The 27,868-nt window shown below is 40.0% G+C and overlaps 2 protein-coding genes and 1 long non-coding RNA gene across 7 annotated transcripts; 1 reads left to right on the top strand and 2 right to left on the bottom strand.

Moving 5' to 3' along the window:
• Positions 1-243: 243 nt before the first annotated feature.
• Positions 244-16,101, bottom strand: LOC122994127 (rho-related BTB domain-containing protein 2-like). Of its 5 annotated transcripts, none has more exons than XM_044368655.1 (12): positions 15,661-16,101; positions 11,513-11,714; positions 11,211-11,314; positions 10,940-11,125; positions 9,901-10,841; positions 9,654-9,772; positions 8,858-9,008; positions 8,646-8,734; positions 7,777-7,882; positions 2,073-6,243; positions 927-1,030; positions 244-376 (listed from the first exon to the last, which is right to left on the bottom strand). In XM_044368655.1, exons 1-10 carry the CDS (start codon positions 15,681-15,683, stop codon positions 6,038-6,040), a joined length of 2,127 nt encoding a protein of 708 aa, XP_044224590.1. In that variant the 5' UTR covers positions 15,684-16,101; the 3' UTR covers positions 244-376; positions 927-1,030; positions 2,073-6,037. The 5 variants fall into 5 exon arrangements, with proteins under 5 accessions (XP_044224590.1, XP_044224581.1, XP_044224600.1 ...); XM_044368646.1 differs by lacking the exon at positions 15,661-16,101 and adding an exon at positions 13,557-14,532; XM_044368665.1 differs by lacking the exon at positions 15,661-16,101 and adding an exon at positions 13,557-14,532 and having other exon boundaries at positions 11,513-11,919.
• Positions 13,589-21,590, top strand: ido1 (indoleamine 2,3-dioxygenase 1). The gene is made up of 11 exons (XM_044368691.1): positions 13,589-13,673; positions 17,460-17,533; positions 17,928-18,023; positions 18,107-18,226; positions 18,744-18,862; positions 18,962-18,976; positions 19,085-19,184; positions 19,287-19,404; positions 19,490-19,541; positions 19,646-19,794; positions 19,889-21,590. Exons 1-11 carry the CDS (start codon positions 13,622-13,624, stop codon positions 20,284-20,286), a joined length of 1,293 nt encoding a protein of 430 aa, XP_044224626.1. The 5' UTR covers positions 13,589-13,621; the 3' UTR covers positions 20,287-21,590.
• LOC122994155 lies at positions 18,751-27,868 on the bottom strand. Its single transcript, XR_006406523.1, has 4 exons — positions 27,791-27,868; positions 19,276-19,365; positions 19,089-19,178; positions 18,751-18,838 (listed from the first exon to the last, which is right to left on the bottom strand). It is a non-coding gene; the product is annotated as an uncharacterized LOC122994155 (long non-coding RNA).

Here is a 27,868-nt window from a genome sequence, read left to right on the forward strand (position 1 = left end):
GTACCAATGGATATCAACTTTATGTAAATATATGTTCTGTGACAGTATTGATCGAGTTAAAATTGTTAATATTTTCCCCTTTAATAACCCAAAGTAGCACAGAATATGATCCCTGCACACTTGTACACAGAAAATAGAGGTTTAACAGAACTGTTTATGATTACTGTGATATCCACACACATGCACGTACACACGCACGCACACACACACACACACACACACACACACACACACACCTCTTACCTTATGTGCTGCAGAGAAGTAAATCTGTGGGGCTTTCCAAACTGTGCTGATCATCTCTCTGAGTTTCCCGTCCTTTGGAATTATGAGGCATTTGTCGATGTCCAGCCCCGGATAGATCACCTCTAGACCGCCACTTAATTGAAGAGGAGTAAAAGATGAGACTCAGTCTATTCAATTCTGTATTGAATTCTGTGTTGAAGGCAAAGTCAACAAGCTAAAACCCTGAGACCAAGATTTGAGGTTACAGCCAGCTTATTGAAAGGGGCACTCCAGTGATTATTGTAATTGTATTGTATTGTAATTAAAATATGTAATAATAATAATAATAATAATAATAATAATAATGATGATGATGATTAAAAGAATGGTAAAAACCTCCACCAGTAGAGGTAGAAAGATCCTGACTTCAACTCTCTTTTATGGGTCAAGCTCCAAAAACACAACAGACATAGAAGACATTATACAACATGTTTTTACAGGTTGGGTGGTACTCTTCATGATGAATAAACTGAACTTCACGTATAAATTGGTGGAGTGCCCCTTTTAAAGGGTTCTAAGTCATGAGCATGAAGTGATTAAGTACAATATTGAGTGAGCTTTAGTGACTGTCTTTGCCATGTTTATTTTTGTGTATGATTTTCCTTGTACATTAGTACCTATCTGAGGCATTATGGGTTACTTACTGGCAAAAAGAGGAATCCAGAGAGCTCATGGTGTCTGGTGCTGCTTCCACACGGTAAAACCCCAAAACACAGGCACATAACACCAGAAATGGTGCCAGCACAGCCTGCAGAACAGCAGTGTTGGGTTAGAGGCAAGGTGTACTTCTTTTCAATAGATATTTAGGCTGCATTTACATTGTGTTCAGGAAATGTTTAATTTTTAAAAAAAATATTATTGTTCTTTTTCTAAGCAAAATCAGACCAGACTTTGGCACTAAAAAGATTCTAATGTTGAAAGATATCTACTTGATTTGACTCATTTGGACAGCTGACGCTTCATATTAGCTTTAGACAAAACTTTTAAGTACATTTTTGCACAGGCAGAGGACTGTTGACTTTGTCTCCCATCACTTACATTGAAAGCACATTTGAAGGGGGTCTTTTAATAGCAACTATGAACAGGAAGAATGATTACAGTGAGGAAAACCTTTTTCTGTGTTTCTGTGTAAAGCTCACGAACATTACATATGAAATATGTTTTCCAGCAGTTGAAGAGCTGTACTTAACCACAGCTTTGAGGTACTCTTACTTCAGACTTTATATATATTGTGCTGCTATGACGAGTTGAAACGTATGTATCTATTCCAACTGCCAGTCAGTTTATAATGACACCTGACCCCGCCCACACTTGTTATACTACTGGTGACACATCAGCATAATGAAAATCCAAGTTTGCTTTTAAATATTCATCTTAATTAGTCTATTTCTTGTTACAGCCAATGTCGCTGTTAAATTATTATTATTATAATTATTTATTAATATTAATAATTATTATTTTTCTTTTTAAATTTGTGTCACGCGCGTTAATTCGGACTCAACAGGAAGAGGCACGCGCTACACTGAAAAAAGGTCTCGCTTGTTGCTAATGCGTCATTATATTTCCTTAATAGCTAATAGGTAGCCTACACTTAGTGAGACAGTGCAATACACATTGTCTCAAATATGTATCTCCTGTTAACAAACTATATTTTAAAATGACACAGTTCTCTCTTGACTCGTGAAGGATATTTATTAAGTAAACATTAGCTTAAGTTTCCTTCGCTGGTTTTAGCTTGTTTTTATTTATGCAGTTTATTTATTTCACATGTCGACACGGTAACAACTTACCAAGTGTTCGTGCAGACGGACAGCTGACATAATATTAAACTGCATACGGACTGCAGTCTTCTACATTGACATGAGGGTAGCTACATTCATTTTTCATACATTACCATGGCTCTGAAGTTGTGTACTTGTGTTGTGTTTTGCTGCAGGTTTCTCTTTCTGGTTCAGCTGCTGCCGCCTCTGCGCACTGCAGGATCCTACTGACGCATGAAGGCTGCAAGAGTTTCATATGACAACTAAAAAGGCTTTAAAAAAGACACCGGCGCGATACACAAACTGCACATGTTGCTCCTTTTTTATTTAGTAAATATTATTTACACATTTTCAAGAACACATGCTACAGAATTTCATATTTACAGCTCCTAAACAATAAAAACAGCTCTTGAGAACAAAAATACCTGATGACTAAGGAAAATGTCATCTAGGCTTGTAACACTGAGAAAACATTCAAGTTTTTTTTCTTTTTTTTTAAATTTAATTTTCAACCATTTCTGAACAAGGCCTCTTAAACTATGCAGTAGTGATTGTGCAGCATATATATCCTGGTGCTGCTAAAGCTCCCTTTGGTTTGTGCTTCTCTGCAGCGGTGATATTAGCACCCAAACATATGGAAAAGGGCCCCAGTGACAACTTCTTTGTAATTTATGATCTAATCTTTTATTTATTTTTTTAAATTTTTTTTTACCTGATGTTGTCTACTTATCTAATGATGTTGATATAACCCTCTAATGCAATTTGAATAGAACCTGGTGCTACAAAGCAGTGCAAGTTTGTAGTTTCAAAGTCAGACATTTCAGTATGCATAGTACAAAAAACAGTATCTACGTTAAACTATGCAGTAGCTCATATCAATTGCTAGTTTGAATTGCAAGTCATCACACAATTTATATTTACAATTTTGAGTTCTAACTTCCTATGGCCACACTATCTCAACGTTTTGTAATTATACAGACTCCAAAATTGGAGCTAATTAGCAAAAAGCAACTTTAAAAGAATGAAACAAATTTGAAATCCCTGCATTCATTTGATGGTTAATGTCACAAATTGATGATTTGTCATTAAGTTAGTCTACTCTACTGTGGCTTTGATGGTCAGAGTCTTTAATTAGTTTCACTTTTACAGCTTTATAAGGACATAAACCCTACACAGTGTTCAAACTAAAGCACACTCATTGGACTCCTCAAAACGCACGCCGATTGCTTTACATCCAAATTATGGAATATATTTACAAATACACGCACAGCCTTGAGAGCACCATGGTAACTTAACATATAGCAAACAAACTAGTAACCACAGTAACACTACTTTACATTCGATACCATACACTACACTGTACATTAAGGCATGAGGTGTTGTTGATGTAAAACATCAGCAGAAGATTCATTGAGAAATGCAATGCACTGAGGAATGAAATGTATGTCTATGTTCATCAATCACACCACCAAGGCAAATTATAACAATATAGACACTCCTGCTGTTAAACTATTACTATGATAGACTATGTGGAGTCACAGCTGGACATTATTACTTATTAGTCAGATAGTCCGATAAATGAAAACATTCAGAAACATGCTCTGAAGGTTACCAAAGAGAACAATGCTCCTGGAGGCCCTAATGTCTGACCATGTATGCCAAAAGTTTGGAACAAATAAGATATTCAAAATGACAGCTCCTATGTTTAATTAGCACTAGACAAAGGTTAATGTAATTGAGAATAATTTAAAGCTACTGCTTAGAGCACCAGCACCACCACTTATCTATATCTTACACTTTAAATGACGATGAATAAACTTCATCTATTTTGGCGAGCCCTGTTCATGCAGTGTGGTTATTAGGTCAGAAGTTAATACAAGCAAGAAATTGGTTTCGTCACTGAACTGATTCATACCACTTAATCGTTTTTAGCTCTTTGTTGGGCTCTAAATATCCGTAATAAAACCGTATGGAAAAGAATAACCAATCATATGCAGGATTAAAGCAAGCATCTCTTTAACATATGCTGCAAAAGCAAATGCAAGCAAAGCAATCATATTTTACTGTTTTGATAGTGAGATGTTTTATGGCTGTACCATAAATCTTTGTAATGTCATTTATATAAATGTGTCTACTTTACTTTGAACTGTAATCCTATTTTACTATTAATCAACTGTTCATTTGAACTGCCTGTAATTTGCATGTATACTACAGTATATAATAGGTGTAACTGGAGGCCAGCACAATGAATATTCAGGTTTTTTCAACAACAGTGTGTAGCTGCACAGTAACTAAATGCAAGTCAGATTAGTCAAGTCTATGTTCAGTATATGTATTACTCAGTAATACTGTACTATTCTGCTCACTGCCTGCAGTGCACAATATTGGGTAACTGCACATTAGAGTAATGCAAGTTACTTGCAGTTCATCTGATATATTGTACAATTTACAATACTACCAATCTTCACTGAGCACCAGGCTTACAAATCCATATAATGCTGCAGTCCATCCTACAATCAAGTACAACAACAACAACAGCAGATGACAATCTTGAACATATACTGTGAGGTGTGCAAAACAAATCAAGAAAAATGATTTGATCTAAACCTCTTCACAACTCTTTTGAAACATTTTTAAGTACGTTTTTGTTTCCTCCCCAGTTCCTTTAAAATTTGCCGCAGCGTGTCATGACACTATAGTGTCTTTAGTGCCGTGCGCAAGGATGCTGCTACTGGAGGTTCTTGTGTGTCTCTGTGGAGAAGAGTCCAGAAAGTGCTGGAGGTGTGTAGAAGAATATGGATGACTTCACCCAGGCATGAGGAAGCCTCCTGCATGTACAAGTCTTACATAGCCAACTGCAGACAGTCAGGGGGTGTCCTCTGATCAACTAAGATAAATCTCTAAAGGCCAAATCACCACCAGTGACAGGTCACAAGAGGAATGGTAGTGTACATGTGGTCATTTCAGCTCCAGAAATGTTGCTATTGGTAATGGGATACATCTGATGTGTGATTATGTGTTGCTTTCCAGGGTGACAGTGATCAAGCTGATAAAACCACTCAAAGTCAAATTGAAGGACTCCGGATGTGTGCCTCATTAAGCAAAACATAAGCAATAATAGTGATCTGTTTTTGCTGGCATTTTACAGAAAACACAGATATTTTCCTTGACTTGGGATCTCTTGTGTCTCGGGACACTGAATGCATTCATGTAAGCTAAAGCCCTTTTGTGACAAGAGGCCACAAATCACAAGATCACAATATGTAAATGCGGAGTGTATCCTGACTCACATCACTCTTAGCCGTGCAAGCTGTACACAGACGTTCAAAAACAGAATGACTGTACAAAAATAAACAGGAGCTGAACTTGCCAGTAGTTTCATTTTTGGAGACGCAATCATAATCAGCATGGTTAGTGTAAATGACTTCAACAATTGATTCCTGGCATGCTATACCATTGTTACATCCTGTTGATGAGCTCATACTGTACACATAGTTTGGTAGATTGTACAAACACTTAAGGGCAAAGTGTTATATCTCTGAGACTTGAGTTCTGTGTTGATTTGCTGGTTGCAGCTGATAAGCAGCACTTGGTTATCAGTTCAGGTTAAATGATGAGAATTATGATCATAGGTGGAAAGTTCTGTGCCAGCAGAGTCCTATTTTAAAAACTTAACTCAGATGGTGGAATATATAACAATCAATATGAGTTGTTATTTGCGCCAGTTACACTGTGCCATTTGTTAGTGAGGTTCATATCACTGAGGTTTGAGTCTCATGTACACCAGCCTAAAAATCTAAGGAACAAAACGTATTACTTTCACTGCCAGATTGAGCTGACCTTGCAAACCTGGAGGAGTGCCGTTTGACTGCAGAGGCAAACAAACAAGAGGAGAAACTGTGTGCCTGAATAGTTGGGGTGTACTTCGTCTATTGTATCTTTTACAACTCGCACCCACACTGATCTCCAGAGTGGACTTGGCCTTACCACTTTGCTCAGATGACCGCAGATGAACCAGAAGAGGGAGAGTTCGAGTTTGGGGAAGAAGGAAGGTTCCAGAAGAGCCACTTGCGTTTACATTGCCGTCTCTGGTACAAGTAGTCCTCCTTGTCACGCTCTTTACGTGCTCTTTGGTAGTGGTCATCCTCCTTCAGGTACCACACTGGTGGCCAGCGATGTTTCTCAAAGTATTCTTGGTTCTCTGCGTCAGAAAAAACACATTTATGGAATTTGAAAAAAGAGTCGCAGCCACATAGCCCAGAGCTGTCCTGTGCACTGAATATGAACTGCTTTCAGTGTTCTGAACACTAAACTGGTTGGAAATTCCAGCACATATCAGTTAATGAGATTGACTTTAGTGATATTTACTTTCTTACCCTATAGTATTTTCTGTCCCAGCAATACATTATGAAAGAAATCTTATACATAAATCCTTGAAACAGAATAGTTTTGGGAAATACACTTGTTCACTTTCTTGCCTAGAGTTGGATGAGAAGATTGATACCTCTGTCATGTTTGCACAGTAAATATGAAGCTACTCCCAGTAGTTGGTTAGCTTAGCTTAGCACAAAGAATAGAAACAGGGGAAACAGCTAGCCTGGTTCTGTCCAGGGGTTACAAATTCTTTTTGGCCGGGCACACTGACTTCCTGGAGTCTTGTCATCACAGAGAGGTTGCAAGGCAACCAGGAGCGAGACTCCATAAAGTAACTCAGCCCCGACAAGAAATAATACGAAAACCACAGTGTGTCATTTTTACACTTTGGTTGTTGTATCGTTTTAAAAAAAAAAAGAGAGATATAATGAGTTAACTCATTAGCTTTAAAGGTGCTGGTAGGCGGATTTTGTTACCTTTGGCTTAATATTACAGACTGTACAGACATGACAGTGGTATTAATCTTCTCATGTACAGTAACTCTCCACCAGGAAATAAACAAGCTTCCAACATTATCAAACTATTCCATTAAAATTATATTTTAATGTAAAAGAAAAACATCAATTCCTTGTATAAAATTAACAACATTCATAAAGATGTGCGTACACGGAAGTGTGTTGAGGAGCCATTTTATGGAATTGCCTTCCTCCTCATTACTGATTTTATAACACTATAAATCCTATAGATTGGGTCTATAGTCTAGTGAAGCAATACATAGTTGTTTTTTGGTTGCTGTTTTTTTTCTTTTAGAAAAGAGAGCAATATAAGAACCAGATAATACAAATATCTTTTTAGATTATTAATCCAATGTTTTCAGATAATACAAAAATCATTTTAGATTATTAATCCAATGTTTTCCATCCATTAAAAAGATTAAATATGGACACAGGAAAGACAGTGAAATCAAATTATTTTAAGTAAAACACTGTAGGCAGTAACCATCAACTTCAATAGCCCTTGACTATTTAATGAAATAATTATTTTTGTTTATGACGACCTTAAAACTAAATATGAGTCTTACTGAGGCAGAATAGGTCTAGTGAACTTAATCTGCTTTTGCCGATTTAATTTAAATTGGCCAACTTTCTTTAAAGCCTATTAAAGATGTTTTTGTGTCATGCTGTGCCCAAAGGGCCACACAATACACACAAATCCAGGGCTTCATGAACTGTACTGTAGCACTCAAGTAGCTTTGTTTCCATACCGTATGTCTGGCAGGTGTTGACTATACGTGAGAGGGTACTGAAGGTCACCATTCTGTTGTTTGTGCTGGTTTGCTGCCAGATCACATGTGTGTTACCTGTAGATTTGGCCTTCATGTCTCGGGGGAACTTGCGGCACACACTGTTGTAGTTGGTGCAGATGTGGTGAAGGCACCAGCCAGTCAGCTGCTGAGCACCGTGGAACTGTCAAGATACAATATATATTCATTTTTGCATTTGTGAAAATTTTTTTTGTACTTGACAAGCACTGCTGTTGTGGGATTGCAGTAATTTATCAATGTGGTGCTCACTGTAAATATCAGCCGTACTTTAACAGCTACAATGAATTAGTTCATTATTTTTCTGCTGTTGCTCATCAGCTATTGTTGACCTTAATGTTAGCATGCTATGCTAATATTAGTATGGCAACAGATGAAGCACAGTTAAAGCTGACAAAGTATAGTTGAGATTGACAAAGTAGCTGCATATGACCAGGGCCAGATTAACATGCTAGTGGGCCCTGGACACCGGGCCCCTTCACAAGAGAGGGCCTCAAGATTAGTTAAAAAATACAGGAGCCACCTTCAGGCCCCTACCATTTTGTTCACATTTCATTTTTGTGCTTTAGTGGTGAACACTACAGCAAAATACCACCAACTTTGCTAATGACGTAAAATGCAGCTGAACCAGAAGCGCATCTGAGTCTGAAGGATGATATAGCCTAAAGTGCTGAGATGTCCTAAATGCCTTCAGCAACAGAGATCTTTTGCCATTCATTTTGCCAATTAGCTGACTTGCACTCTGACAAACTCTTTCTTTGGCTCCACTGTCTAGGTGTGAAGATTATTTCTGCTACCAGAGCAGTTCTCCCTGAGAGATGCCCTCATAAATAAAAATCCAATTTGCCAAAGCATTATATAAGTGCTTTTGCCAGTCCTGTTTTGAAATGATTGACAGGTCACAGTACCTGGGCCATATCCAAATACACCAGAACATCTCCATCAATGTCAGCCCCCATCATCGCCGCCTCCGTCAATACTGTTACTGTGTAGAGTTCTGAAAGAAACATTAAAGCTAGTTACTCTAGGCATTAACTTGCAAACACAAACAAAGGCCTTATGTAACACAATCCTGTGATTTATCCACAGAAGCGGGTAATAACTATGATAAATGTAATACCTGTAAGTGCAACCAGGTGGGGGAGGCAAAGACGATTGGCAAGAACAATAAGCTCCATTGCATCCAGGTCAGACCGAGAACAAAACCGCCCCGTATAGAGATATTCTAGCACAGCCCTCATACAGCTGCGAGTTGTGTTGGGAAACAGCACCTTAGAAACAGACACGTGACACAGTCATGACCTAAGGGCACAAGGCTTTTGTTGTTTTAATAAAAAAGGCAAGGTGAGATCTCCTTTTCACTTACAAGGTCATGAAAATAAAATAAAAAGATATCTTTTACATTTTCAAATTCAGTTATCAATTAGCAACCACAAACTAAAAATAGTTTTGGAAAGCCGTAGGATTTTTGGTCATTTGACATTCAACAGTCTCTTTTTTACTAAGAAGCTATAAAAGTATTACATGTATTATTTTCCAGTAGTATTCCAATCTGGTGAGGCAGGAAAACAGCAACTAAGCTCACGAACCACAGTATGTTAGGATCACAGAAGCCAGAGTAATTGTATTACCACAGGTTTACAATCCTCTAATTAAATTATACTTTGCACACAGACCACATACTTCACTGCTCCACTTGGGTCAGTGTGTGTATTGATCTTTGCTGCACTGGTGTGCATTGTGTAATTATACAATGATTAAATTTTAAATGCTGCTGTTTTATAAATCGACCGGTAATAAGAATGCCACTCGAAATGATGAACATTGTGGAATAAATGTACTGCATTTTGTCTGTACACAAGCTCTTATGAGTCTTATTTCACAGCACAACAAACCTGTGATGCAGGTTGACTCACCTCTTTGGTGCAGCTCTCCACAAAAGGCCCGCCAAACATAGCTGCCATCCAGTCACAACTAGAGATGAGTAAAGGTTTGTGGGCCATGATCGTCCCATCATCTAGCTTGAATACTACATCTGTAATACAGAGGTGAGACACTTATTTAAAGTTCTTTGGATTTTGTGCATTGATAATTATTAATGTACATCTGCATCTCCTCTACTTCAAGCAGACCAACACAATGAACAAACAGATTTTCATGTACCAGAAAAGGTGCCTTTGGCCAAGCATTCTTTGACTCTGTTTGTGCGGCGTACATGGAAGGCTTTGGTGATTTCTTGGTTCATGAAGGCTTCATTGTTAAGTATGTTTGCCACCATCATCCGCAGGTCAAAGACCTCCAGCAGCTCAGCAATGTGTGCAATGTGCATTAGCTCTTTCTCATTCTCGTCCAGCTGACCTGTGTAAAGGTAGCGAAGTACTGCTCGAAAAGGACCCAGCTGCATGGACTGGTCCATGTGCACTACTGTCATTGGCCTGGGGCTGTATGTTACTGGATCATCCACCAGCTCCTCCTGGATGCTGACAAAAGCTCGACTCCACGAGGAAAGCAATCTGCCCCGTCGGCCCCCCTCAGAGTCTTTCAATGTGCCGTCACTAGTGCAGGCTCTCAGGTTGGCCCTGTCTCCGTCATCGCTGCTCTCACAAACATCAAAGCTAGCAGCACGCATCAGCAGCTCTCGACCAGAGAGAGGACCACGAGGGGGCCTTTCAGTCTCCTCACTTTGTGTGTCCATAATAAAGAGGTCATAAAACTTTGAAGAGGATGTTGCCAAGTATATCTTGTGTGCAAAGATTTTCTGTCGCTCCTGCAGGACCAGGATGACGTCAGCACAGTGTGGGTCCTCCAGAAGACCGACTGGATGCTCCTCCGTGGTAGTTGGGGGAGGAGGCACAGTGATTATAGGCGGGGGAGGTTTCGGGGGCAGGAAGGGCGCCTGAAGGAGAGGCCGCTGTACATTTCTGAGGTGAGATTTCCAAAACTGCAGGTGGCGGCGTGAGATGAGCGCGGCTCGGATAGCATTATCAAAGACGTCCTTGACTCCAAATTGAGCCACAACACTGGTTTCATAATATGGCACTCCCAATTCTTTGGCCACCTCCCGGCCTCTCTCTGGAGGAAGAATCTCATTGGATTTAATAGGTCTGAAAAAGAGCAAAATGTATCAAAGATATTCCTGGCATTATTATTGGAGTAGGTAACAAACCTTTCATTTCCACATAAACCTATCAAATCCGCGTACCTCGCTAAAGGCCTCCGTGCTCTGTTCACTGCCTCCAGGTCCGCGTAGCGCAGGTCCAGCTGACAGCCCACCAGGATGACAGGAGCACGGGGGCAGAAGTGCTTGATCTCAGGGTACCACATGGTCTTCACATGGTATAGAGAGTTGGGGTTGGCGATTGAGAAGCACAGTACCACCACATCAGACCTAAATGAAAGATCAAATTCCCTTAATATTAGATTGCACTGGACAAAATGTTAGTAGACTAACACAGAATTATACAATATCTTACCTGCCGTATGCGAAACGCCTGTCCTTATGATGGTCTCCAAAAGTATCCCAGAGGCGAAGGGACACACTAACATCATCCACCACATCTCTGGAGCGCTCTAATACCTAATAAGAGATAACACATGCATGAATATTTAACCATCACTAGTTAATTAATACAAAGCTAAAAGTAAACATGATGACAATGTATTGATTTATTCATGGACAGATTTAGTTTAGTTGAGTTTAAAAACCTCAAAAACATCTTTTCACATTTTGAAAGCATGCAGGCATCTTCAATAAGTCATGGACTTGCATACTCACCTCCTGGCAGACTCTGTACTGGTCGATTGCCCAGACTGTGGGCACATGTGTAGCAAGTAACTGGTACTGAGTCAGTGTGGCATTGCAGGCCCGAGCGCAGATAAGGCGGGTCTTTCCAACAGCATTGTCTCCCACCACCACACACTTGATAGTTTCAACGTTTGGCCTCTCATAGTCCATATCAGAATCCGTCAACTGGGACCTGTCGAAACACAAAGAAGCACAGGAAGCTGCATCAGCACCTGAAATCCTAAGCTATCGTCCTGAACAGCGCAGGAACATGGATCAATGTGGATATTAGACACTGTGACTTCTCCTCATCTGCACTGCTCGTTCTGCCTGCAGAGCTATCAATGGATGGTCTTGTGACTTCCCTGTGCCCATTCACAAGTTCCCCGTCCTTGTTCCTGATATAGAAAAAAAAATTTAAAGGGACAAGCAGGCAAAAAGGGACCATAAACCCAGAGCTGCAGAATCATATTTCTGCACAATTATAATTACTTTCTTAAAGGGGAAAGATAAGAGTCCTTTTTAAAATATGCACTGTTTTGTTAATCTGTTATGAATAGATATAGAGGCTGATACTATCCCACCCAGATATGTCTATAATCCCATCAACCATCTGCAAGCCAAAAATACCTTTCATTGTTTACTGTTCCTCTATTTTAATCCAAACAATCCCACCTTAAAGCTTGCCTTTAAACATCATAGCTGTAATATATAACATCAAAACATCAAGTACTAGAAATCTGACATTCACAAATGAACCACACATTAAATGAAATGGAGGGAATAGGTAAATAGACTATTTCTGTCTGTTGAAAATGGTGGCTCATGATTTAGGCACCCGGCCTGGTTTCCAAGGGAACTGTAGCCTGTGTCTCCGTGTGTTACAGCCTATATCAGACAATCATCCATCTATTAAACCATTAAGGTTTTTTTTATTATTATTATTCAACAAACAATAGCACATAAAAATGACCATGATAATTACTACACTATGGGAGGCTAGTGTGAGTCATTGTAGCCCATTGTTACGCTTGCCAGCTCAACACACAGGACATCAAACTGTGTTCAATGACCAGACCACCATCTGAGTTTTGCCCCAGCATCTTTTCCCTCTGAAAGAGTTTTTTGTCTATTGGGAAACAGAGGAGTGGGTGACACCTTAATTTAGAAAAGTAATTTATTTTTAGACTCTCAACTTCTTCTGAATTAGGTCAGCTACTCCTGGACTTCATATACCTGACTGGACCCCCCACCCCTCCTCCCTAAGGACCCATGGGTGCCTCCGTTTATCCACCTTTCACTAAACCAAACATTAGGTCAACTGTTCAACAAAAGGTCTCACAATCAGAAAACATTATTTGTCTCCAATAGGCCTATTGCATTTGGATTGATTTCTTGTATACTATGCTGTAGAAATTAGTATGACGGGTTACTATGATTTTTTTCCTAACAATCACTTGCAGTTTGTTGCCATTCATAAAATCAGCCTTTCATTGACTGCACAATCGGCATCCCTATAGGCTAGGTCTCATCTATATTAAGACATATACACAAAAATATCTGACAGTCTGACCTTAGGCTGGGCCTGTATGACACTATAGAGACACACCGCATCTAATGTTGCTCATTCATATGCCCTTTCCTGTTACAGTCTACACTGCGCAACTCCCGAATTAATTAATCATTTGATATATCAGATATTATAGGCATATATAATCCATACAACGCCGTCAGACTATCCTCCCAGTAAACCACCGATATATATAACCTTGCAGCCTCACTTATCATCCACAACAAAGATGATGAAATTGTGCATATCCTACCAGAAGGACCGAACAGTCCCTCCACCACCGAGACACTATTCATGAGGCTCTGCTGCATTACACGTTATGTAACACCCCGTCACTGACTCTTGAGTCTGTTTATCTGGGTCCGTGTTCATCGCAAAAATCGGCGTTAAGGCAATAAAAACCAGTTTGACTCCCTTGCAGGAAATGTGTCATTCCTCCCCCACTCCCCAACCCCCCCCCCTTACCGCAACATAAGGAAGTGCTGCATCGGGTTGGTCGATGAACGAGATAAAAAGCAGGGCTCCATCGGATGCGGCTTGCACCTGACGGCAGCTCGTATTTAACTTCATCTTCAGTGCAAGGTGAACGAGGCTTGAAAATTGGCGGCCGACCGCAGATGTTTTAGGAAAAGTCCTCTGGATCCCCGCGATAAGTCCGTTTGCATTTGCCAAAAATACGAAGGCTGATCTGAAGCCTGTCGGTGCGGTGCAGAGCTGCAGTCCTGCCCGTCATGGAACCACCTCCACTTACTGTAAGGCCTCCGTAGCTAATAATAGGCACCGACGAAAAAAACCCATTCATTACAAAACACTGATCCACTTTAAAGTCGCATAAATCTCATTCCACAGCTTCTAAGCAGCTCAGATAGACCTGCCTCTAGTCCAGCACATGCTTTTTAAAAAAACCTGTTTCTTAAAATAATCTGGATTTAACTTTCCACATGATGTTTATGTTGTGAGTGTGCTAAAATGCAGTGAAGTCCTCATGCATAAGGTGTGCACAGTATTGCACTTATACAGACTTCAGCATGAATGATCAGCTCCCTACAGAGATAATTGATAGTGTTGCATCCAGTGGGTCTATTATTTGACCGTATGACAGGTGGGGCTCAGATCCTGCTGGGAGGAACTAGTAATTAACCTGTGCATGTGTGCACACAGGAACCTAAATACACACATATGTTGCATTAATGGCAGATATATGAGGATAAAAAAGATGGCACGGACACAATTAGTAACAAAATTGTTTTTGATGATTTCACTCCTGGCTGTGTGATTGTATTATCCAACAGCACTGTAAAAACAGAAATGCATGAGTCATAATGGACTTTATAGAAATAATCATATGTTCTCTGATACCAAATTAAATCACTGTTTAAGTGATTAAAAGGTATTTTAGGATAATAAACTGTTCATTTTGACTCTTTATTACTTCCTTTCCTCAATGTGTCACTATTGAGAAAGTCAGACTCTTTATTTTTTAATTAATTGACTGGATTTGGAGAAAAGTAGTCAATAAATAAATCTAGGGTCATATGGAAAATAATTGCTTGATTTGTAATAGTCAGCATTGTGCACGTAGATGTGTCTATTCCATGTAGATATGATGAACTAGAAGTTTAGGTGCTTTTTTTGAGGTGTGTATTTTTGTCACTTTTTTACACCAGCTATTTAGTATTTAATGTCCTTGAAGTTGGGGGACCAAAATCAAGGCAGCTGAGATATGCTGTATCCTACAACTCCTATAATGCAGCCAGCAACATCATTTTGTTAAATCCTACCTGCCTGTTAAACACAAATTTCTTTTCTTTTCAACCTGTACTGTCATAAGTATGTTGTCTCTGTACCCCACACTGAGATAACCCTGATGACATCATCAAGGGTTACTTTTTTAACAGGCTGTGTTGCACTCCCTGTGGTACGTTAACTTACCTTTTAGTGTAAGATTGGTGGAGTTACCTTTAATGATTTGTACAGTAAATGTATAATAATTGTACAAAAGATTCAAACATATTACTTCAAACCAATGGAGATATTGCAATCAACATGCAGTCAGTAAACGTATCCTTTTCCTCACAACACTAGAGTATCACAAGGGTGATACACAGACCCATTGTTGTATTTCATCTACAAATGATATTTCTTGCATATTGTCAAAATCTCATCATTGTTTTGGCCAATGATGCTGCTGTGTTTGCAGCTTTTTACTCTATATGTGAAACAAAAACAATGTTAATGTATTTGGCTCCAATAAAAGTAAACCTAAACAAAAATCAATGAATGCAACATTACAACTATTGTACAGGTTACTGAGTTCAATCTAGTTGGTGTGCATTTAGATTCACATTAATCTTGGTCATCAAACATTAGCTGTTACAAGATTACAGGTGTGATGTTAATGATTAGGAGAATGGCACATATATTGCTGGCACACACAGCACTGGCAATTATTGGCAGATTAGTTCATGTTTAGCAGCTGGTAGCAGTGAAATCACTAGAGTGATAAATTAACCTCCAAAGATGCAATTCTCGACCATGACTGATCTGTAACAAATAAAAGGCCACTTACCACTCACAGATACTGATAGCCATGGTGCACAGATGGTGTGAGGCCTACTGAGAAAGAGTTTTTACTGTCGGTGAAGTTTGTTCTCACTCCTCTGTCCTCACAGCCTCACTGCATGCAGTTCAGGTACAGCTAAATCCGCAATAAACCACAAGAGTTATTCTCAAGAGTTGGTTGGCTGCATGTTTATCTTTTACCTCCGTGACTCTGCACTGCTCTGAACTATGTCATTCACACAGTCTAACAATGCACTCCAGTGTTTGTACATCTTAACTTTGAGACCGGGGGGATCAAATTACAGCTGACCTTTATACTTTGGGATTTTAGAACACATTAATGCCAAAGCTGCAATGCAGTTGTTGTGTAAGAAATGCCTCGACTTGTTATGTTGATTTACACGAGCATGAGTCTATGAAGATACTTTGACAGATTTCTATCTCACGTATATCTGTTTGATGTCGTCTGTGTGGATGCACGTCAGCTTTCTCAAATGTCACCAACCAGTTCACACAGGAAAATGCACTTTTTGTTCTCTCCTGGAGGCCTGAATGATAATGATCCAAGCTGTACAGTCTTGACTTAACTCCTGTAATGTCCAGTCTGCACCACCAGGTGAGGCTGACAGTCTAAATTTCCTTATGCTTCTCTAATATTCATTCATATGAAGCAGTGCAAGAAGTAGAAGAATCTCATTTAAAACAAAATAGAAATTGATCAGAAGTATTTCATTGTACAAAAACACATAATATATAATACTGTAATACCATAATATGTTGTCATAGCAATTGTGCTGTAAGCAATAGTCTTCTAATAACCTTAAAGCAGTAAATCAACCATACAATGGGAAAAAAGAAAAAGCTATAATATGTTAAAGCTTTGCAACTGTAAGTTGGCTGCTTGCATGAGCAGAATCTTTAAAATATCAATAAAAATATGAAACACAAGTATTAGCGAGTAAAACATTGTACAATAATAATAAATAAATATGAGAGAGACAAACCTCAACAGTGGTGTTAGTTTGTGACAAAAGAGGAAGACAGGGAAGTGATAACCTTTAGTGTTTCCCTTTTACTCATGTTTTCATGATTCAATTTTTTTTATTGTTTGGTCATGATGCCTCTTTTCATTGAGGCCACAGAGAGTCCACAGTGCTGTTTAAGTGAAGAAACAGGGAACTTTTCCCCTGCAGTTTCACAAAAACAATTTAAGATTGATAAAGTTCTCTAAGTTATTTTAAATCTGGCTTTATAAATATATCTTTGTTTGACAGTCCTTATTCTTTACATACTGTACCTGCCTGATAAATTGAAAAAGTAGTGGAATGACAACGCAGTATTTCACACACAAAACATGCAAAGCACATCATCTACCATAATAGCTTTTTCCACAAGCACATAAATGATAATTGAAATGCTTTTGGGAAGTAAAGAGAAAAGTAGCAATCCTTTGCACAGCACTATAATACAGCAGTGGTTGGTCAGGTATAATAATAGGAACGAGGTAAACCAATTTCTCATTTTGAATGCTTGTGGAAGTGTTTAAAATATGACAGCGTTATAACAGTCTTCTACTTAATGATTCACAAAGTGAAGCGCAGGCACAGCACTGGTTTGCTACACTTGTGCAATAGCAGAAGTGAGGGATAAATGTTGTGTAAGCAATGACCATTGTTGACAACAGCTTTAAAGTGAACTCTGTGCCGGAGTCCACACAGGTTAGGGTCTCTTGAAGCATTCAGATATTCAGAGAAGCGTTGCTGTCTGTGAGTTTTTGTTATTTCTCTATGGCTGCTGCTTCCACAGACTCCAAAACTCCTTTCTCTCTGGCCTTGTACCATGTCTCTGAGGAGCTTGGCTTCATCCTTCCTGAGCCTCTGGTAGGTTATAAAGCCCAATGGATGAGTTCTCTTCTCTCTTTTTTTTATTTTATTTTTTTTTTTTTACAGTTTTTACATTTTTATACTATGCTCAGGTAGTCATAATGAAATATCTGATTGTCAGGAAACAGTGTCTGGGTGATATTCTCATTCTGAAAACTAAAAATTGTGTTCATAGTTTAGCAGTTATAAAACCTGCCTGGTGGTATTGATTGAGACAAATTGACTGAGAGAAGTTGAAATTTGGCATTGCACATGTTTGCTTTGTATTGAACTTTATTCCTGCAGACAGCATGTGTTTACAAAATCACATTTTGCCAAGTCAATTAGACTAACAAAACGACTATCAGCATTTACACACAGTTCTAATGATGATGATTCTTCACATTCAAAGGAAGAGCTTCCACCTTACTACCAACCATGGATGGAAATTGCCATGCGAGTCCCAGAGCTTGTGCACTCACACAAGTTGCGCCCCCTTATTAACAAGGTAAGTGGGGACAATAAACTGACAAGGACAGTTCACTATGTTTATGGAGCCATGGTTCAGTGTTGTTACTCCCCCCTGTCCAGATGCCACTGCTGAGCAGCCAGTTTCTGCAGAGACACCGAGAGTTACGGCTGGCCCACCTGGCCCTCAGTGTTATGACCATGGGCTACGTCTGGCAGGAGGGAGAGAATGACACAGTTGAGGTATCTCTACTTTTTCTTTTTGTTATATTTACTCTATCCTTCCCTCATTCACTGAGCCCACCAAACACATTTTTCAGTAAACATAACATATTTTGCATACACTGTGGTTAAAAGTTTGGAGAAAGACTGAATTGCTCAGTGTTTGAGGTCATGTACTTTCTTTGGTCATGAATGTTTGGTGGACTGTCTCAGTCTTAGAGATTCTTGAAGCCAATTTTCAGTGGATGAATCACAAATGGGTGACCAAGAGATATACTCCTTTGAGATCCTGTCCTCTCACCCCAGAGCAGTGCATTTTGACTGTTTTGCAAATACTTTTCCAAATGTGTAATGGATCCCAGACATTGCATCTTCAGTTTTTATTTTCACACTCCAGAAACATCTAAACAGAAACATCTGGATTAAAATACAGGCCTCTACTTTATTCACAGCTCCATAGTTGGGTTGCAGTCATCTTTGGTCTTCACCTAAGTAGCATAATGACAGATTTTCTAATTTTTAAAAATCTTCCTCCAAGATGCTGCCGCATACTCTGGCTGTTCCATACTGGGAGGTGTCACAGCGCTTAGGCCTTCCCCCAATTCTCACCCATGCAGATGCTGTATTGGCTAACTGGAGGAAGAAAGATCCAGAAGGGTAAGGCCAGAAAGTTGCATGCGGTTTGGTTGCATCCATCACAAACAGTAAATGTGTCCTGTTTCTTTTTCATGTCCATCTTTATATCTCCTGTGCCAGGCCTTTTGACATGGAGTAAGTCCGTTTTCATTTTCATCCACACATAATTAACTACAGCATTCCAATGTATGCTTCAATCTGTCATGTGAAAGATCAACTAAAAGGTTTATTTGCGTCATGCAGGAACCTGGAGCTGCTGGTCACCCTCCCAGGTGGGGACAGTGTCCGGGGTTTCTTCATGGTCACTCTGCTGGTGGAGCTGGCAGCAGTTCCTGCACTTAGGGTGACAATGAGTTCGATGTATTCTAATGTGTTTCAGAAAAGTCAAACTTTAACTAAATGGGACAATTCAAAGAAAATCATAGCAATTGAACCTGTGTTGCAGAGTATTCCCATTGTGATCGATGGTGTCAGGTGTGGTGATACTGACGCTGTGGCCAAAGCTCTGGAGGACATCAGCCAGTCTATACAGGACATGACAGAGGCACTCAAACTGATGCATGGTAGTGGCTCAAACATACAGTCAAATGTGAAAGTCTAATGTATTAAAATTCATCCTATTAACCAGCATATTAATGTTTTTTAAAGTGTACGTGGAGCCGTCAGTCTTCTATGGCATCATGAGGATCTACCTGTCTGGGTACAGAAATCTTTTGTTTCAAATAGTGTTACATGACATTTGGGCAGTAGAGCATGCTTTTGTAATGTGTGTGTATGTGTTTGTGCCTATATACACATGCATAGGTGGAAAGACAACCCCTGTATGCCAAGGGGGCTGGTTTACGAGGGGGTCCAGATAGAACCAATGGAGTATTCAGGAGGGAGTGCTGCACAGAGCAGCCTTCTGCACTGCTTTGATGAACTTCTGGGAGTCAATCATGAAACAAAAAGTGGTAAGATGGGTATTTTTTCCCCTTTAATAGATTATAACAGTGCAAGAAATGAGAAATGAGAAAGACTCATTGTGATGATACTGCTCTTGTGTAGGTGCCTTTCTAACCCGCATGAGGGACTACATGCCACCTGCTCACAAGCAACTGATCCAGGCTATCTCACTGCAACCCTCCCTGAGGAGTTTTGTCCAGCAGCAGGCCAGCAAGCGGTTAAGCCAGGCGTTTGAGCTGTGTGTCACAAGACTGTTGGCTTTGCGCAGCTATCACATCAATGTCGTCAGCCGCTTCATCACAGTTCCTGCTGCTCGAGCCCGACAACTCCGTAAGCAGAGCCAGGACTCAGAGGGGGAGATGATCAGCAGAGCACCCACAGCACTAGAGGAGAGGGGCACTGGTGGTTCAGGCATCATGACCTTCCTAAAGACTGTGAGGGACCAAACAAGAGAAACCTTCCTGACTGAGACAAGCAAAGAAATGAAGCACCACAGCTGATGTGAACTGTCATCACCAAGGATATATAGCGGAGACTCAGATACATCATCACATAAAACAAGCAGTAAATCACATCTGATTACTTAGCACACCATTTTATATGTCATTTAAAGGATGCCTTTTAGCAAAATGAAAGTGAGAGGCCTCTGATGCTTGTCTTGTCTAGCTTTGTTGTGTCTGTAAACAAACCTCAGTCTCATAGTCATCAGTGTTACCCATCAGTCGGTCCAAACCAAAATTCAAACCATCGCTTTTACTTTCCATTACATTCAACCACTAAACTACCACAAACCACTTACTAAACCCCCTTTACTTTTTGGAAAATTATCAGTTAAATTGTAATTTAGCAACAGCAAAGGTTTGTCTTTAACTTGAAAATGTATCAGCATTTATCTTTTACCAGGTTACTGATTAGCCTCATGTAGCAATTTCACCAGACTTTTTTGTTACATAAAAGTAATTCAGAGAAGTTTCCAGCTGTCACAAAATTACTAAATACTGCAATACCCAATGACACCATGGGAGGGCACTAAAGGGCAGCGTCATAACTGAGACAGAGGGAAAATTTCACTGGGTTTGCCTTTAAAAAGCTAAAGCAGTGGGCAATACCTGTGTGCACCAAGGCCACTGATTTGTATCTTTTCGTCAAACAAAACTGACGTGATGAAATAATATGTTCATCATCACTTGTAGTCATTTAAAGATGTGTTGAAATCCACATTAGTAGTTATCCTGAAGTCATCACACTCTAAAAATATCGACAGGCTGGAACCTGAGCTTTCCATCTCACAAAATAATCAGCCTTTATTCATCTTCACAATGGGGTTGTCATGTCGAAAGCACAATGCACAATGCAGCGCAGAGATGCATCACTTATCAGAGTGGTTACCTCAGCACTCCTGCTATCCTCCAGCCCACATCCAGCCCTCACATGCCCCACTATACTTCCTGGACTGAGAGTGTGGAAAACCCAGAGCAATGAAGGGATGGATTGTGCCATGAATGGCTCATGCTGTGTAATCTTCACCTTTCCTGGCTTGTCTCCACTGGTGTTTCATTACAATAACAGCCGTGTAAGATCAGATAAAGCAGACGTTGTGGCAATTAGACATGACAATTCCCCCAACCTGGGCGATCTACTTTATCTTGTCCTCTTGGGTAGCAGGGAAGACAATAGGACAGCAAATAGGAGACAGAGGGAGAGAGGAAACAATTACACATGGAGGATTTCAGTATGAGATGTTTGTTAAATGCTTTTGTTCTCCTAATTGATGTACCGTAAATACATTAAAAGCACATATATATATCTATCTGTGACACTCATTGTTGCTTTTCACATTGGGCTGCCATACACCACTCACTCGGACATGTTACAAAACTCGAGAAACCGTAGAACATGACGGGAAGACCCGAGGTGAGAAGGTGAAAGGTGAACAGAAACTACGCAGGGATGGGATGGAGAGAGTTGGGTGGCGAGGAGGACAAACAGTGTGTTCACATGTCACAGTGATCTGATTAGAGCCTTCTTCCAAAGCCAAAGCAAATAATCCCCTTCCTTATTGCCTGACTGTGGAGGACTCCCTGACAACCCGGCGGTAAACACAGGCCATCTCTAAGGATGTCTTCATTGTGTAGTCGGGGCTGGGCCTACACGGCTGCTGAAATTTCACCTCAGCTCACAGCGGTGGTTGGTTTCAATGCAGGACATGACACACACACAGATGCAGGCACACACCCGCTAGCACACGTCAAGTTTTTCAAAGTGAATCATTTGTTTTGTACTGATGATGGTGTGAGCTGTATTAAAGATACATGTGTATAAGATGTCAATTTTTAATTTTGGATAGGAATATTTTAGCTTAAATGTTCCAAAGGAATCAATCATAAACGTCCTGCAGTACTTGAGTGCAAACTTGCCAAGCAAAGGGTATCAAGAATCAAGTCAGCAAGCTAAATAAGTGATTTTCCTCACGGCAAAGGGCATCTGGAGTCACTCTTGTTTTCTTGAAAACTCCTCAAACATCCATATTCCATCTATCAGAGCGACAGGATTACAGGCGTGGGTTCTCCTTTTGGTTAGACAATCGGATATCTGTGCCTTGGTGGTTAACCACAGGATATCCTGGATTCTGTTATTGCAAAATTGAATTTATGATGCTGCTTACCTCAAGCCAAGCAAAGCCAGGACCTTTTCTCACCCTGTGAATGAGGAGCCTCGATGGCAGCAGCTAGGGATTGATTGTCTTTGGCGTGCACATCACGGGCGTAGCTGGGAATTATGGGCTGTGTGTACAATGCAGTAGGTGACTCTGGGCGTCTTTCCACTTTCTTCTCATCTTGACATCACTGTCTCTGTCAAACATCTATGACTACACACCCACAGGTCAGACACATCTTCAGGATTAATTTTCCCGATCAGTTTGGACACACCCTCACTTAGATTGTGTTAAATCTAAGCTCTATAAATATTAAAAAGGATATGTTCACAATTTTTCAAGTCTGTCTTAAAACATTAGTCAGGTGCCCAAATGAATATTTACACATCTTACTGTAATCATTCCTCCTGTTCATACTGGCCATTAAGAGATCACTTCATAATGCACTTTCAGTGTAAGTGATGCGGGACAAAATCCACATTCCTCCATCTGTACAAAGATATATTTAAAAGTGTAGGCTACTATGAGGCTTCAGCCATCCAAATTAAGTCAAAGTCAAAGTTATTGTCTTTTTAGTGTCAGATTCCCTCTTTTTGGTACAATTCTTCCACTTTAGCTGAACAGGAAAACACTGTCAGTCCAGACACAAAGGGCTTTTTTTACTAAAAAGACAGTAGCTGTGGAAGATATTTTTACTTTATTTGACTAACTAATTTATGCTTTAATCTGAAATTAAATCTGGATTGCCCTCTTGTTTCTCTTTCTATATATTTCTATAAAATCATACATTAGTTTGAAGGCCTTAATAGTCAGTCCCCTGATCCCTACTCCTACACAATATCCATTTAGTTGTCTGAGTAAAGGCATTGAACATAGAAGTTTACCCCAGGGGCTTCAGCTACACAGTAGTGTTCCTAACAACTCTCCTAATGCCTTGATCACCTCCAGACTGGTGTGAATTATCCCTCCTATTTAGTATAGTACCTCCATTATGCAGGTTTTCATAGAGGCCTTTCGAAACACTGTCCATGTTGCAGGATATCAGACGTCACTTTTCTTTGTACTAGTCACCGTCACACAAGACATCAGGCTTGTCTTTCGCCTAAACTTTCAATCATTTTTTTTCTCTTTGTGCATCACTTGTGCGGTCTGTTAGAGCAAGTTAAAGGCTTTTGATGTAGTCATCTTACGGCAACTTTATCACTTCCTCTCCGGATGACTCGACTGAAACGGCATGCCCACATGAAAAAAGAAAGAAAGCTGTCATGCCATTACAGCCAGCTTGAGAGGCCGCTTCTACAGGTGTAGAATTACTGTTGTTTCAAGTGTTGATGAACTAGCCCAGATGACTTCACTGACTTGACAGGAAGACACTCATTCTTCTTCTTCCAGGGGAAATACTTGATACTGCATCTTTTTGTGTTGTGCAGTGCAGAGATTCTCCCAGCTTTGCATCTGATGGATACTGTGAGTTACAATGTTAAGCCTGAAATCAATTATAATGAATTTGAAAAAGTAAATGAACATTTTCTTCCTTCTGAGAAAGTCATGCTTTTGTTTTTTGTGCTCCTTTTTGCCTTGAAATGGCTCTTGGCAATCTTTTTCTGTGTTCAAAAACTATGCAGGACTGAAATATTGTCCTACAAGACATTCATACTGCAGTGACCATCAGAGCAGTCAGCTTATTGAACTCATCCCATTTCACTAATGTTTGGAGGACAGATTGGGCCTCTTTCAAATAAATGCACTTAATACAATAGACCATGAAAAAAACCCTTTTGTTTTTCTCTTTCATATATACTGTGAAATATGCTTTGACAAGGTTAATGACCAAAAAGGAAACAAACTGTTAACCAAGTGATCTGCTTCATGCTTTCATCGTCTTCATGCTTTGCAGTTGCTGTTGGCCAGACAGTGAATTTAAGTTCAATAGATATTTTAAAACATTATCAATGTGAGGACATCCAGATTTTTTACACTGTCACTCTTATCTTCCTTAAAGTCTACACGGTGTGGGAAATAATGAACTAAGAAGTTAAAAAGAAGTTAGGAGAGATGTTAAAAGTACAGATGAGTATGACTCATAAGTGTGCTTGTTATTTGTTGTTGTAAGGTTTGCTCTGAGTATTTTTTTGTCTTTGTATATCCTGTATCCTGATTTCATATGAGACAAAGAGCAGCAGAACATTTCGGAAGCACTAGCCTTGACTGAACACATTCCTCTGTGCTGTGGGTCCCTCTAATTGAACTGTGAGTGAAAGGTGCCAGTAAAAATGAGAATGAGCTTGAGAGTTAATAGAGCAGCACTTTACAGGAAGACTCTCGGTGACCAAAATGCCCTTACAACTCAGTCAGAATTGCTGAATGGTTTCCCAAGAGACCTCAACCAAACACATTTTAAATCAGATTTTGACGGCAGCTAGAAGAATACATGACATTCAGATGGCTTTCCTCACAGGATTAGCAGAAGCCCACACACGTCAAAGCCTTTTGTCTTAAAGGTTAACACAACTTTGCGCTGTGTGACGGGGAATACAGCTCAACCTCTCACCACTGCTGACTCACTACTGGCCCAGCCAGGTGCGAAACAGACAATTGTGCGATCCCACACACACACTCCCACTCGTGCGCGCACACAGACACACACGCATGCAAATGCACATGCACTTAAATGCACAGACACACGCCATGCCCAAATGAACACACAAGCATGCACGTGCAGGCACAGGACCGAATTCCCTGCCATCAGCCCTGCGTCTGACCTGCAGACAGATACTCCCACTTTCCCCACTTGGCTTTCCTCTCATGCCACATAGCTATTGTCCTCCCTCCTCTCACTCTGCTGATTGACTTCCTCTTCCTCTGAGTTGTCGCTAATGTCACCTTCCCTGCTGGCGCCCACACACTCATGTTATCAACAGCTTCTCATCCGGGTTACAAAAATACAGGAACTTCCCCGGGGTGTCTCCTACATGGAAAAGAAATGTCCATCTCTCATTTTTCTCATATGTGCACACACTCACATGTATCTCATGCTACAAATAGACACGTTGCATGATAAGGAGGTCGTGAATGAACCCAGGGGTAGATTCCACAGTTTGAAGATAATACCAGTAACCTCAGGAACTGGAGATGATATCTGCACTGGGATGTTCACATCAACACCAACATAGACCCGAAAACATTTACCAGAGGTTGAGTGACAAGCCAAATCTGTAACAAAAATGAAACAAGGTTACCAAGATGGACATTGATGGATCAGATTCCACTGGTTAATAAATGGTTCCAAGCAGTGAAAAGATAAGTGTACTACAAAATTTTTTTAATAGCAGTTAATCACAGAGCAGCAGAGAGAAGAGTTTTTCTTTTTCCCAAAAAAGAGTCAGACCCATGGACACTCTGTTCTACAGTTTTTGGACGTACAGTCTAGTTTGCTTTTTCTGTATGGGATAAAGCTCATTAATCCACACTGGCCATGGCTTACTTATGTAAGAAAAAAAAAGGGGCTTCCTTTGGAGTGCAGCTACCGAGAGATGGAATGAAAATCCTGCAATGGTCGTCTAATCCCAAACTTCCCAGTAAAAACATTCAACTTCCTCCCAGGCGAGATCTGGACTTGTTCGCATGCAGAGCTGAGGCAGGCAGAGGGTGGGCTGCGCTGACCAGGGGACAAGCTGGAGACAGATGGGGTCAGGCAGATGGGAGGAGCGGTCAGGTGCAACTTACAGGCCTAGGGAGACCATGGACATGAGGCCCTGCACTGTTTTACCATATATAAGAAGAAATATGTAGTTTTGTGCTGTTACTCTCAGATAAAGAATGTTTTCAGATTAGTCAGAACACTCAACATGATCCTGTTTTGCCATCTCTTTTCAGAGAATGACAATGCTGCCATGCAAATGAGTAACAAAACTTTTATGTGTCCTCATAAATCTGTAGTACTACTCTATGACAGGCAGCAATATTCACTTACCTGCTCTAGCTTTCAGGTTGAATAGTGGGGCAAACAGACACTGTCAACAGATTGTCATAGCCTCCCAGAAATCGTGCTTTGCCGAAATTTTATCTGTCTTTGTCTCTCTACTTTGTCTGTCTACATATCTGTCTACAGACATCATTTTCATACAGTACATTAAAGTACGATCGCTTTACAGGCACCAAGAAGCTGTAAGTCATGTTTAACACTCCGAGAACGATTGTTGTCTGGTGTCCTTGGCCAGATTCTGGTTGGCTGAACTAAAATGGAGACTTGGAAGCATTTGAATGGAGAGTCAGATGCTGGCTGAGTATGTATCTCCTTTTTAACGTCACATCAAGCTGATGTTTTTTACAGACTTGTTTATTTTATTCCCTACTTAGTCAATTACCTATGCTATTGTTGCTGCTTTGTTGCACTTTTGAGATTAAGATTATTAAGATTTTTATTACATTACATGCGTCATGCAAAATGTATGGGAGTGGGCTCAACTGGGGAGATCTCGAAAGAACCGCCAACATCTGAGTGAGGTGGAGGACATTTGTCAATAGCCTATGCTCTCTGGAGGAGCAAAAGGCTTAAGTAAAGTAAGTAAGTAACATGCGTCATGAGTTTTTTCTAGATGACTACAAAGTATTTGAAAATTTGATAGATATGATGTTGTCTTGGAAACTAACATCACTACACAATTTGTTAATTGTGTTGAGACAATTTCTTATGAAGCCAGGATAAACTGAACACACAACTTCAAATGCTGTTTCGTGGTTATTTTCTTTTCTGTTAGTTTATGGGATCTTTAGTTTTCCCCAATTATGGAGAGTAGCTTATAACAAATCTTGGCCTCCACTGAAAACCTGGCTTTCAAATTTACAAAAGAAACATTTAGCAAAAAATAATAAACAAAAAAGAAACTCAGTTCTATTCCAGTACAAATACCACATCACAGAAATGGTGACAAATTGGCACAAATGTGGCACAAATACAACAGTGGCACCCCTATAAACGGAAGAACACAGAAACGTATTCACCACACTGCCTGTAAAGTCTCTCAAGTATCGGTGCTAAATATATCAAATTTAGCAGCAATTTCACTTCACAAAGAAAACAAATTTGTTCTCCTTTATACATTTTACAAGCAAAAATACAAAACAGCAAAACATAAATAATCATCAAACTGTTTCATACCAAATTCACGGATAGCAATCTGCTCTGCATGTGTGAGGTTTTCATTCACAACCATCTGCAATCCCACCAGAACAATCACACAAAATGTGACTTTTTATAAGCGCATTAAACGACATTAAACCACTATTTTACAGCTTTGTCCAAAATAATCTCAAAACAGTATAATATACTTGATAAATGCTCTCACCGTTGGAACCAGTGGCCATGACCAACGAAAAGTAGCGCACTATGTTGTACTTCCTCTATTTTCCCAGCATTTCCTGAC

The sequence above is a fragment of the Thunnus albacares genome, chromosome 2, assembly GCF_914725855.1.
Source record: "Thunnus albacares chromosome 2, fThuAlb1.1, whole genome shotgun sequence".
NCBI classification, from domain to species: Eukaryota; Metazoa; Chordata; class Actinopteri; order Scombriformes; family Scombridae; genus Thunnus; species Thunnus albacares.

What these genes read in the sequence shown, in the direction of transcription:
- LOC122994127 (XM_044368646.1), bottom strand. Translation starts at nt 13,618, where the DNA reads ATGGAGCCCTGCTTTTTATCTCGTTCATCGACCAACCCGATGCAGCAC. An exon ending in CAGCACTTCCTTATGTTGCG is followed by an intron (nt 11,715 to 13,556) that starts GTAAGGGGGGGG and finishes GTGTTTCGACAG; the next exon opens with GTCCCAGTTGACGGATTCTG. An exon ending in GGCCAAAGGCACCTTTTCTG is followed by an intron (nt 9,773 to 9,900) that starts GTACATGAAAAT and finishes TCTGTATTACAG; the next exon opens with ATGTAGTATTCAAGCTAGAT.
- ido1 (XM_044368691.1), top strand. Translation starts at nt 13,622, where the DNA reads ATGCGGCTTGCACCTGACGGCAGCTCGTATTTAACTTCATCTTCAGTG. An exon ending in GGCACTCAAACTGATGCATG is followed by an intron (nt 19,405 to 19,489) that starts GTAGTGGCTCAA and finishes TGTTTTTTAAAG; the next exon opens with TGTACGTGGAGCCGTCAGTC. An exon ending in ATGAGGATCTACCTGTCTGG is followed by an intron (nt 19,542 to 19,645) that starts GTACAGAAATCT and finishes ACACATGCATAG; the next exon opens with GTGGAAAGACAACCCCTGTA.